We start from the raw sequence: 12,599 nt of genomic DNA, 5'->3' as shown, positions 1-12,599 counted from the left end.
CAGGGCCAACGAGGTGAGGCTGCCACATGGAGATAGGAGAACATTCTTTCAACATCAATGGGTACTAGTCATGTTTTACCTGGTATTTACTGAGGAATTATGTGGTAAAATGGGTTAAATGTGGAAGCCACATTTCAGTTGAATACATTCCGTTGGACAACTGACTAGGTATCCCCCTTTCCCACTTACACGCACTGTAATAGTTATGTCAAAGTATTATGCAAAGAAAAGGAATCCTAAAGGAATCAAATAACTATGTGTTGGTTCATGTCATGTAACCATCATTACATCATCAGTTTACAATTAGAAAAACTTCTGAATGTCTTTTAGTGAGGAAAACATGCTTCCCAGATGTTGACGTTTTTAGAAGATTGTTGTATTAGAGACATTTGACTCAATCGGATCATTTTATTTGAAATTAAATTATTTACAAACAGTTATTTTGTAAATGTCATATGTTTTAAAAGATAACATCTTGGTGGCGCAAAATGACCCCCCATATTCCAGAGGCCGGTGTGCGTTAAGAGGAACACGAGGGTTCACACAGGAGTCTATTCTACGGTTGGTAACAACAGCTACCTCAGTACCATTATTACTACCAGTATCATTCAGCCACCTCAACTTATTGCCTCTATGGCCGCAGGACATCCCTATCACACTATTCTAGTACTACCCAGCCAACTGTCCATCCACCATTCCCCTACACAAAGGGACAGAGATTATGTTGATAAAAAATAGGCCAGATTTAGAATATTACATTACAGAAAAAAAGCCCCTTCACTTCTGAGAATGTGTATCGACTTTGGTCCCCCTTAACTATAATTTGTTCACCTGACACCCTCCCGCCCATTGTTTTCACCCTGTGGATATCGCAGACAAAACCGATACTTATTGAGTTTTTCTATCAGACGTCTTTGTGTTCCCCTTGCTCTGTCCCAGCCCGGTGCCAAGTTGTGTGTTTTGTTGTATAATATTCTGTTTCCCTGTTGTTCTCTTCTGGGTGACTGAGGAGAAGTGTCCGGGAAACATGCCTAACCCTCCCGTCCAATTTTCTTTTAGATATAGGTGATTTCCCTAGACCTACAGACATCAACACACAACCCTTCTCTTAGATATGATCTTAAACAACACAAAACAGTTCATTTTCCTGGGGGCTTGGGATTCTTTCATGCCCTGTTGTCGTGGATTCCTGTAAAAGACCTAACTTACCGCAATATCACATTTTCCTCTCTAAAGACACTGAAACCATTTTATTATATCTCTCATTAGTAGGTCAAACCAGAGGTGGCCAGATCAGCTCCAGGCCGATCCCTAATCCATAAAACATCACTTTCACAGCTATCACACTGATACTGTCCATGTGTCCTCCCAGAGGTGTGAAACTGCCCTGTGACCTTGAGGTGTCTGTCAACACCTTGATTATGCCAGTTGGATGTCTTCCAGCTGAGCTACCTATCTACCATTCTGCTCCCTCCAAGGGCTGTGTACTGAAGCCTGATCTGGTGTGTTCTCTGGGGGGGAACCATGGTCCACCATGACATCCACATAAAAGGAGAGGAAACTAGTGCAAGCGAAAGTCTAAGTTCTGTGCCCCCACAGTGTTAAATCTGATCCCTACACAATCAAACACAAATGTAAGGACATATTGTGCCGCAACACTCAAACCTGATCTAAGAGGACAGACCACCAACATTTTCAGTCGCCTGCCACTGGCCAGTGCTTGGTGTTTCTGTATGTCTTGTCATAGCAGTAGTACTAACACAGAATAACACACTTTACACGTTTTCTTTTTGAAACTACACGGGAACTGACAATCACACCTGACAATAATCCTCCAAATTGCATGTGAATGAACTCCCATGGTTGAGTGCTCCAACCCCTGTCTACCTCGGATAAGTCCTTTAGGACTTTCTTCTAGATAAGCCCTTTTGTTGAACTCTCATTGGGAAAAGGGAGATATATATATCACTTATAGTAGCCGTGACAACAGTACAATGGGCCTGGAGATGGGCTACTAGGCTAAGGGCATTGGGCCAGTAACCACAAGTTGTTGGTTCGAATCCCCAAGCCGACTAGGTGAGAAATTTGTTGATGTACCCTTGAGCAAGGCACTTAACTCTAATTGCTCCTGTAAGTCACTCTGGATAAGAACGTCTGTGTAATGATTGTCATCAGGAGAAGGAGAAGAGGACCAAGGTGCAGTGTGGTAAGTATTCATAATACTTTTAATAAATACAAATACTTGAACAAAAAAACAACACGACAAACAAACAGTTCTGCAAGGTGCAATACACACAAAACAGAACACAACTACCCACAACCCATAGTGGGAAAACAGGCTGCCTAAGTATGGTTCTCAATCAGAGACAACGATTGACAGCTGCCTCTGATTGGGAACCATACCAGGCCAAACACATAGAAATCTAACACACAGAACAAAACATAGAATGCCCACCCCAACTCACGCCCTGACCAAACTAAAATAGAGACATACAAAAGGAAACACTGGTTCCTGACAATAGAAAAAGCTCTCACTTTGAATAGAGGACAATAGTATTAGTTTGGCTGAAACAATAATGTTTTGGGAAGGACATTTTCTGGCCTGTATCCCCTATTTATAAAACTATCAATATGACATCAAGTGTCTGTCACCAAGCCTAGGGATTCATCTGACATTTATAAGTAGAGGTACAACTAGGGAAAGAAAAAATGTAAATGAAGCATCACATATCAGTTGTGTGCCATGGACAGGGGAGCAGGTCTCTCCTAAAGGGACCATTCTAATCTTGATGGGATCACCTACAAGGCTGTAATAAATCATAACAATAGAAATCCGAAACTCAGATCAGATCTAAGTTTCAGATCCATCTCTGTAAAGTTTAATTTGCTCAGATTTCTCTCTTTGTCCTTGGTTCACAAAACAGCCTTATCCATGCCTGATCCTTTTTTCCCCCATTTACTCATACACACCTACACCTGTTCATGCTTAGAATTAGTAGTGACTCATCAATGGTTCATATTTGCATCTTCTGTTAGCTAAGGGGTTCTTGGAGAAACCTTTAATGGTTCGATGGAGCAACGGGAGTGGAGGCGTGGCTTAGTATTTTAGTTAGGTGTTTGGCCACCCGTTAGACTAAATTTCATTCCTGTTCATCTGTTCTGTTGTGTCATCACATGTTAAGGTTGAACAATGACAGTTTGGTAGCTTTAATGAGGCTAACAGAGGTGTATGAGTTCCTCGGGAGCCTATGCAAATCCCAAAGTTGGAATAGTTACCACTTTATTACAATACGTAATCAGCAATGCTAATATTAATCATATTATAATCAAAAACATAATATGTAAAGATATTCAAGGACGGTTGGCCAAAACTATTCCAAACTATCTGAAAGCCACACTTCCAATAAGCCACGCCTCCAATCTGATTGTCTGTCACCTCTACAATAAATGATATGGAATGTTCAAAATTGAACCCCTCCCATGACAATAAAAGTTCAGGTTTGAACCTTTACATAGGGGTTCCTCAAATAGACCCTTTTCAGAAGCGTTCCTCGAGGAACCTTTTTAAACTAGAATGTTTCCACTGGTGTGGCAACCCAAAAGCTCCAAACACCTTTACTTCTAGAGTGTAGGATCTGACTTAGAGAGCCACACATGACAGAGACATAGTCACTGGGGAACAGGGAGTATTCCGTTCAAGCTCTACCATTGAATTACATGTAAAAGAAAGGCATCTCACATTTAAAGAGGTGTCTTGACATGGTCTTGACATGGAACACCTGGTAGTATTCACGTTTCTTCATATCTTAACTGATAACCAGGCTGCATATAAGGTTAATCATTTCCTTCATGACCAGACCAGTCTTTGTCATCAGTCTTTGGCACTTTGTATTTGATTTTAATAAATAGGATACTTTTGGACACACAGTACTGCTGTGTACTGTGGTGAGTAACAACGTGAGCCTACTGGGTCAGATAATGGGTGATACTGAGGCCTGTGAGCAGTAACAAGATGGAGCCAGATGGAGCCAGAGAGGATGGCTGCCGTTTCATGGGCTCTTAATTAACCAACAGTGATATTTTGTTTGTTTGTTCACATTGTTTTAAACATATTTTGTACATAATGTTGCTGCAACCATCTCTTATGACTAAAAAGAGCTTCTAGAAATCAGAACAGCAATTACTAACCTTGAACTGGATGAAGAATTTCTCTTTAATGAGTCGGACGAGAGGGATTTACTCCAGACACCCGAACAGGTCCACATCCCCGTCATTTGCAGGAGAAAAAGACGCAAGAGGTGCCTTGTGAGGATCCGCCGATGATTGGCTAATCTTCCCTTGCCATCCATACTACTAGCCAACATACAATCGCTGGATAATAAATTGGACGAACTCCTACCAATGGGACATTAAATACAATAACATCTTATCTTATCAAATTGATTTCAAATCAAATGTATTTATATAGCCCTTCGTACATCAGATGATATCTCAAAGTGCTGTACAGAAACCCAGCCTAAAACACCAAACAGCAAGCAATGCAGGTGTTGAAGCACGTTGGCTAGGAAAAACTCCCTAGAAAGGCCAAAACCTAGGAAGAAACCTAGAGAGGAACCAGGCTATGAGGGGTGGCTAGTCCTCTTCTGGCTGTGCCGAGTGGAGATTATAACAGAACATGGCCAAGATGTACAGCTATGTGTCATCCGCATAGCAGTGAAAGTTAACATTATGTTTTCGAATGACATCCCCAAGAGGTAAAATGTATAGTGAAAACAATAGTGGTCCTAAAACGGAACCTTGAGGAACACCGAAATGTACAGTTGATTTGTCAGAGGACAAGCCATTCACAGAGACAAACTAATATCCGACAGATAAGATCTAAACCTAAACCTTAAGATCTTATGTTTCACCGAGTCGTGGCTGAATGATGACATGAATAACATACAGCTGGCAGGTTATACACTCTATCGGCAGGATAGAACAGCAGCCTCTGGTAAGACAAGGGGTGGCGGTCTATGTATATTTGTAAACAACAGCTTGTGCACGATATCTAAGGAAGTTGCGAGGTTTTGCTCGCTTGAGGTAAAGTATCTCATGATAAGCTGTAGACCACACTATCTACCTAGAGAGTTTCTGTATTTTTAATAGCTGTCTACCTACTGCTGTTAGCACTAAGACAGCACTCAATGAGCTATGTACCACCATAAGCAAACAGGAAAACATTCATCCAGAGGGGGCGCACCTAGTGGCCTGGGACTTTAATGCAGGGTAACTTAAATCAGTTTTACCTCATTTCTATCAGCATGTTAAATTTGCAACCAGAGGGAAAAAACTCTTGACCACCTTTACTCCACACACAGAGACGTGTACAAAGCTTTCCCTCGCTCTCCATTTGGAAAATCTGACCATAATTCTATCCTCTTGATTCCTAATTACAAGCAAAAATGAAAGCAGGAAGCACCAGAGACTCGGTCAATAAAAAAGTGGTCAGATGAAGCAGATGCTAAACTACAGGATTGTTTTGCTAGCACAGACTGGAATATGTTCCGGGATTCTTCCGATGGCATTGAGGAGTACACCACATCAGTCACTAGTTTCATCAATAAGTGCATCGATGACGTTGTCCCCACAGTGACTGTACTTACATACCCCAACCAGAAGCCATAGATTACAGGCATCCTCCTGCCACTTTCAAGGAGCAGGACTCTAACCCGGAAGCTTATAAAAAAATCCTGCTACGCCCTCCGATGAACCATCAAACAGGCAAAGCATCAATACAGAACAAAGATCTAATCGTACTACATTGGCTCCGATGCTCGTTGGATGTGTCAGGGCTTGCAAAAAATTACAGACTACAAAGGGAAGCACAGCCGAGAGCTCCCCAGTGACACGAGTCTACTAGATGAGAGAAATTACTTCTATGCTCACTTCGAGGCAAGTAACACTGAAACATGCACGAGAGCACAAGCTGTTCTGGGTGACAATGTGATCACGCTATCCGCAGCCGATGTGAGTAAGACCTTTAAACAGATCAACATTCACAAGGCCGCAGGGCCAGACGGATTACCAGGACATGTACTCCATGCATAAGCTGACCAACTGGCAAGTGTCTTCACTGACATTTTCAACCTGTCCCTGACTGAGTCTGTAATACCACCATGTTTCAAGTAGACCACCATAGTCCCTGTGCCCAAGAACACTAAGGTAACCTGCCTAAATGACTGTACGTCTGTAGTCATGAAGTGCTTTGAAAGGCTGGTCATGGCTCACATCAACATCATTGTCCATGAAACCCTAGACATTTCGCTACACTCGCATTAACATCTGCTAACCATGTGTATGTGACAAATAAAATTTGATTTGATTTGATTCGACAAACTCCAATTTGCATACCGGCCCAACAGTTCCACAGATGATGCAGTCTCTATTGCACTCCACACTGCCCTTTCGCACCTGGACAAAAGTAACACCAACATGAGAATGCTATTCACTGACTACAGCTCAGCGTTCAACACCCTAGTGCCCTCAAATCTCATTACTAAGCTAAGAACCCTGTGACTAAACACCTCCCTCTGCAACTTGATCCTGGTCTTCCAGACGGGCCGCCCCAAGTGTTAAGGGTAGGTAACAACACATTCGCCACGCTGATCCTCAACACGGGGGCCCCTCATGGGTGCGTGCTCAGTCCCCTCCTGTACTCCCTGTTTACTCATGAATGCACGGCCAGGTACAACTCCAAACCATCATTAAGTTTGCCAATGACACAACAGTGCTAGGCCTGATCACCAACAACAACAAGACAGCATATAGGGAGGAGGTCAGAGACCTGGCAGTGTGGTGCCAGGACAACAACCTCTCCCTCAATGTGATCAAGACTAAGGAGATGATTGTGGATTACAGGAAAAGGAGGACCGAGCACGCACCCATTCTCATCAACTGGGCTGTAGTGGAGCAGGTTGAGATATTCAAGTTCCTTGGTGTCCACATCACCAACAAACTAACATGGTCCAAGCACACCAAGACAGTCATGAAGAGGGCACGACAAAACCTATTCCCCCTCAGGAGACTGAAAATATTTGGCATGGGTCCTCTGATCCTCAAAAGGTTCTACAGCTGTACCATCGAGAGCATCCTGACTGGTTGTATCACTGCCTGGTATGGCAACTGCTCGGCCTCCGACTGCAAGGCACTACAGAGGGTAGTGCGTACGGCCCAGTACATCACTGGGGCCAAGCTTCCTGCCATCCAGGACCTTTATAACAGGCTGTGTCAGAGGAAGGCCCTAAAAATGGTCAAAGACTCCAGCCACCCTTGTCATAGACTCTCTGCTACCGCACGGCAAGCAGTACCGAAGCACCAAGTCTTGGTCCAAGAGGCTTCAAAAACACCTTTTACCCCCAAGCCATAAGACTACTGAACATCTAATCAAATGGCTACACAGACTACTTGCATTGCTCCCTCCTGTCTTTTACGCTGCTGCTACTCTCTGTTATTATCTGTACATAAGTAACTCTACCCACATGTATGTATATATTACCTTGACTAACCGGTTACCTCGACTATTGACTCTGTACCGGTACCCCCTGTATATAGTCTGCCTATTGTTATTTTACTGCTACTCTTCAATTATTAGTTACTGTTATTTTTTAGGTATTTTTCTTAAATCTGCATTGTTGGTCAAGTATTTCACTGTTGTTGTTAGGTATGCGTTACTGGCTGTAAGGGAGTCAGACGCAGGAGAGTAGAAGGTGGGGAGACAAAGGAGCCTTTTATTTCAGCAAACAAAACACACGGCACTAAGAACTCTAAACATAATATGTGTTGACATAACCCAGCGCAAACCAGTCTAGCGTTCACATACACGAAACAACAAACAATTCCACACACAGACATGGGGGGGGGGACAGAGGGTTAAATACACAACAATTAATGAGGGAAATGAAAACCAGGTGTGCAGTTGCATTCGGCGCATGTGACAAATTTGATTTGATTTGAAATCAAGTGGCATATAGACTAAATAACTAATTAAATGTTTGTGTTGTTCCCAAGATATTCCTAGCCTGGTTCCAGATCTGTTTGTGTTCTTGCCAACTCCAAATATGTGGCACCCAGGCTAACACCCTGAACACATACTGTACATTAACAACATGTATTGTCATGACTATTTATATAGATTGGGTCCTACTTTGATAGATTGAAGGGAAAGTGACAAATAGATCTGACAAATTGATCTGTCAAATGAGCTATCAGTTCCATTTCATCCAAGAGACATAAAATATCAACGCTTTAGGGGAAAACCCTCTGGCCAGTGCCTGTCCATCCATGAGAGGTGCCTTCCACAAAACTCTCAATACAGAGAGAAATAGGTCATGAAACATTGTATCGGACAAGTGAACAGAAAGTCATGTCTTAAGACTATGTTTTTGTGTCTTGCACAACAATAACATAGTGCTATAGGTGACTCTTACAAAATAATGTCTGCTTTTCTCCCTTAGGATTTAGGCTTCTCTCTGTTTCAAAGGGTATGTAGGCCTACATTTGAGTGATAATTATAGGAATTCCTAACATTCCTGTCAAACGATTTGAAGAACTGTGTATCTTGAAGTAAACAACTGAGTTGCTGTCCTCCACCCATCTGGTGAAACAAATAAATCATAGCTCCTATAATGGCCTGGTATATGGTAAACTAAAGCCTGGTGTCTTGCTTTTATTGTAGTTATGTTGAGCTATTAGCTGCTTGTAGGCTAGATTGGGCTATAGCTAGCATACCATTCTCATGACAGGTAATACTCACAGGAGATGTAGAATAGCACGTAGCAACGCAGTATAACTGACACCAATCTCCAGTTTATTGTACACCCTTGGTTGTTACATCTGCTCCTGCCAAGCCTTCTACTTCTCATCCTGTGTCTCCTTAACCTGCCACCACTTCCCCAGTGCTCTCTACCTCTCTCTCTGTGTGTGTGTATGTGATTGTGTGAGTGGAGACTGGTGTGCTGGAGGCAGAGCAGATCCCCACCAGCTGAAACCTGTTCCATAATCAAGGCCTCTACAAATAGTCAGCCCTGTCACTTCCACGCTGCCAGTTCGTAGCCTCTGCGCAGTCGGTCTGCGGTTCAAGCGGTTTGTTCCTGCATAGAGCTTGTAATGCTGTTCAACCTGTTTTTCCCTTAGCCTGATGCTGCTTTTCTCTCCTCTACAGTTCTGTCCACTCTGACTTTGGTCCCTTTCTCCAGTCCCACGTCTGTCCTGGACCCCCCACTCTACTGCTTCCTTGGATTCCTCTCCCGACCTGCTTACCCAGACCCAACATCCCTCACTCCAGCCTCAGCCTCAGCACCTGGCTCCCTGCAACCCGCCCAAGCTTTCCCTGGCTTGCACCCCTTCTTCCCCCTGTTTGTCAATAAATATCTTGGTTACCGTATCCCTGTCTCTTCGTCTGAGTCTGCACTTGGGTTCACCTGTTCTGCCCCGCATAACATTGGTTGTAAACTCTTAGAAAAACAAGGTGCTATTTAGAACCTAAAAGGTTCTTCTGTGGTCTCCATAGGAAAACCCTTAGAAGAACCCCTTTTGGTTCCAGGAAGAAGCCATTTTGGTTCCACGTAGAACCCTTTTGGGTTCCCACGTAGAACACTTTTTGGGGTTTCATGTAGAACCCTTTCCACAGAGAGTTCTATATGGAACCTAAAAGGGATTTACCTCGACCAAAAAGGTGTTCTGACTGGAACCAAAAAGGGTTCTCCTATGGGGACAGCTAAAGAACCCTTTTGGAATCATTTTTCTGAGTGTACAGTCAGGTGTTGTAGCTCCAGCACAACATGACGTTATCCACTGTAATGCAGAGCTATGCAAGCATCATTTTGCCATTATACAACTGGATATTTAACTCACCAGCATGCAGTACATAGAGAGCACACATGAACACACCTGGCCTATGAATGTAACACTATAGCTAAACCATTATACATACATTTACTCAACTGCTATTGTTGACTAATGACAGTAGTTTTTTAATGGGGCACAGTGTAACAGTGCACCCATGTACATCCAGTACTACACCTGAGTAGGCCATCTTTCCTCCTCCTTCTCTGATAGGCCTGCTGGCACCCTGGCAGGAGGAGGGCTCAATCTTTGGCATTTTCTGAAAACATTCCCCCTAAAAAACGAAAACCGTCAAAGTTCAGCCCCTGACACTACCCTGCGGTCATAATCAGAAATAGCATTAGCCTACTATACATCTTTAGCCTCAAGGCAGAGGCTTCGCAGGAAGAATGGGAGCAACAGATTTTAAAGTGTTACAGCTCTTGCTTTTAATCAGTTTATCTGAGGTAAGAACAGATCTTTACTAATTAGACCTACAAATAATGTGTTGCTTAAACAATCTTAGTGTTGATTATTGCAGTTGTATATGATATTGTTATTCTGCTGTGTCATTGTAACCATCTGAAAACATGCACTTTGTATGATTCTAGAAATGCATAGAGACAGAGGGAGACGTTTGGGAAATAAATACACAGGCTCTTCTGAGTAACACTGCTTTCAATGAGTGTATGCCCAACCTTGGCTCAATGGACAAATTCATTCATTGAGGGAAAAAAAAGCCCTGAGCTCACTGACCAGTTCTGAAATCTGTGTTGAGTGAAGAAAAAATGTGCTGCCTCTCGGCCTGTCATGCAGAGAGAATATTATACAGGCCAGGAGTATAATGTTCCTTTCAGGGATAAAATATGAAATACCACCGCTACCGTTGAAATGGTTTCCGTTAGCGTTTTTTCAAAAACAGTTTTTTGGATTATCCAACTAACTATAGATGTTTATGTTTGGTTTTCAGATATGTGGAGCGCAAAAAGGTATTCAAACAACTCTTTGTTAACATTTTAAAACCAACTTTAATTGTTTGAGAGACATTATCTTTTATTTCACTGTTATTACGCCATTATAAAGTACATGCAAATAATAAGCCTAAAATGTATTTACCGATTTCTGTTCTTTCACAACGTTGCAGACATAACGTTATCCGTGTTCCAAGTGTCCACAAAAAGTATGACGGTGCGATGGAGTCGTTACTCTGGGGCCAGCTCCTACAAAATCACCGCCACACCAAAGAACTCTCCTCAACCGTCCGCATTCGCCCAGTTCAGCGGGAACTCCGTCATGGGCTCTGTTAACTCTCTCTCCGCCAACACAATGTACACCATGCGGGTCGAGGCCATTGACAAAGCGGGCATCGTCCTGAGCAGTGCAGAGTTGGACGGGAGCTCATGTATGTATGCATGCATAATGGCCATGTGTGTGCGTAATGGACATATTATGAATTATGTATAACGCATTGTAGGCCTGCTATTCTCTCAATGCTTTGAATAAGGTATTTGAATAAGAAGAAGATGATGATGATGATGATAATTATGATGATGATGACAATGATGATTATGATGATGATAATTATGATGATGATGATAATTATGACGATGATGATGATTATGATGATAATTATAACTATAATGATAATTATGACGATGATGATGATTATGATGATACGGATAATTATGATGATGATGACAATTATGATGATGATAATTTTGATATTTATGATGATGATGATAATTATGACGATGATGATGATAATTATGATGATTATGATGATACTGATAATTATGATGATAATGATAATTAGGATGATTAGGATGATGATATCTGTATCCTGTGTGTGATGATGCTTTGTTCTGCTCTGCTCTGACCACCAGCCCCCGAGGTACCTACCATTAAGCAGGCCTACTCCAAGCAGAGCGACAGCATCACTGTGGAGTTCAGTGAGGTAATGGGGGTGAGCGGCTACATCCTGCGAGCTGAGTCTGAGGTGGGAGACTTCTTATCAGAGACCGCGGTGACCAGCTCCCCCGGTACCGTGCTGCAGTTGCAGCCATACACAGACTACACCCTCAGTGTCATGTCTGTCAACAGCGCGGGACGCAGCCAGCCCTCAGCACCCGTCCAGATCAGAACGGGTAGATGGTTTAGATACATACACCTGTCCAGGTTTATACACCTGTTCACATACACCTGTTTAGATACATACACCTGTCCAGGTTTATACACCTGTTCACATACACCTGTCCAGGTTTATACACCTGTTCACATACACCTGTTTAGATACATACACCTGTCCAGGTTTATAAACCTGTTCACATACACCTGTTTAGATACATACACCTGTCCAGGTTTATACACCTGTTTAGATACATACACCTGTCCAGGTTTATACACCTGTTTAGATACATACACCTGTTTAGATACATACACCTGTTTAGATACATACACCTGTCCAGGTTTATACACCTGTTTAGATACATACACCTGTCCAGGTTTATACACCTGTTTAGATACATACACCTGTTTAGATACATACACCTGTCCAGGTTTATACACCTGTTTAGATACATACACCTGTCCAGGTTTATAAACCTGTTCACATACACCTGTTTAGATACATACACCTGTCCAGGTTTATAAACCTGTTCACATACACCTGTTTAGATACATACACCTGTCCAGGTTTATACACCTGTTCACATACACCTGTTTAGATACATACACCT

At 42.6% G+C, this 12,599-nt stretch overlaps 1 protein-coding gene across 1 annotated transcript in view; it reads left to right on the top strand.

The window, feature by feature from the left end:
- Positions 1 to 10,181: 10,181 nt before the first annotated feature.
- fndc7a (fibronectin type III domain containing 7a) overlaps positions 10,182 to 12,599 on the top strand; it is an 18,231-nt gene continuing 15,813 nt past the window's right edge. The window contains exons 1-4 of the mRNA XM_024436228.2: positions 10,182 to 10,331; positions 10,835 to 10,853; positions 11,009 to 11,266; positions 11,748 to 12,008. Of these exons, the coding sequence (XP_024291996.1) occupies positions 10,275 to 10,331; positions 10,835 to 10,853; positions 11,009 to 11,266; positions 11,748 to 12,008 (595 nt within the window). The 5' untranslated portion in view covers positions 10,182 to 10,274. The remainder of the gene's footprint in view (positions 10,332 to 10,834; positions 10,854 to 11,008; positions 11,267 to 11,747; positions 12,009 to 12,599) is intronic.

Source organism: Oncorhynchus tshawytscha, linkage group LG10 (genome assembly GCF_018296145.1).
Source record: "Oncorhynchus tshawytscha isolate Ot180627B linkage group LG10, Otsh_v2.0, whole genome shotgun sequence".
NCBI classification, from domain to species: Eukaryota; Metazoa; Chordata; class Actinopteri; order Salmoniformes; family Salmonidae; genus Oncorhynchus; species Oncorhynchus tshawytscha.
This window is presented reverse-complemented; position numbering and strand designations above follow the sequence as displayed.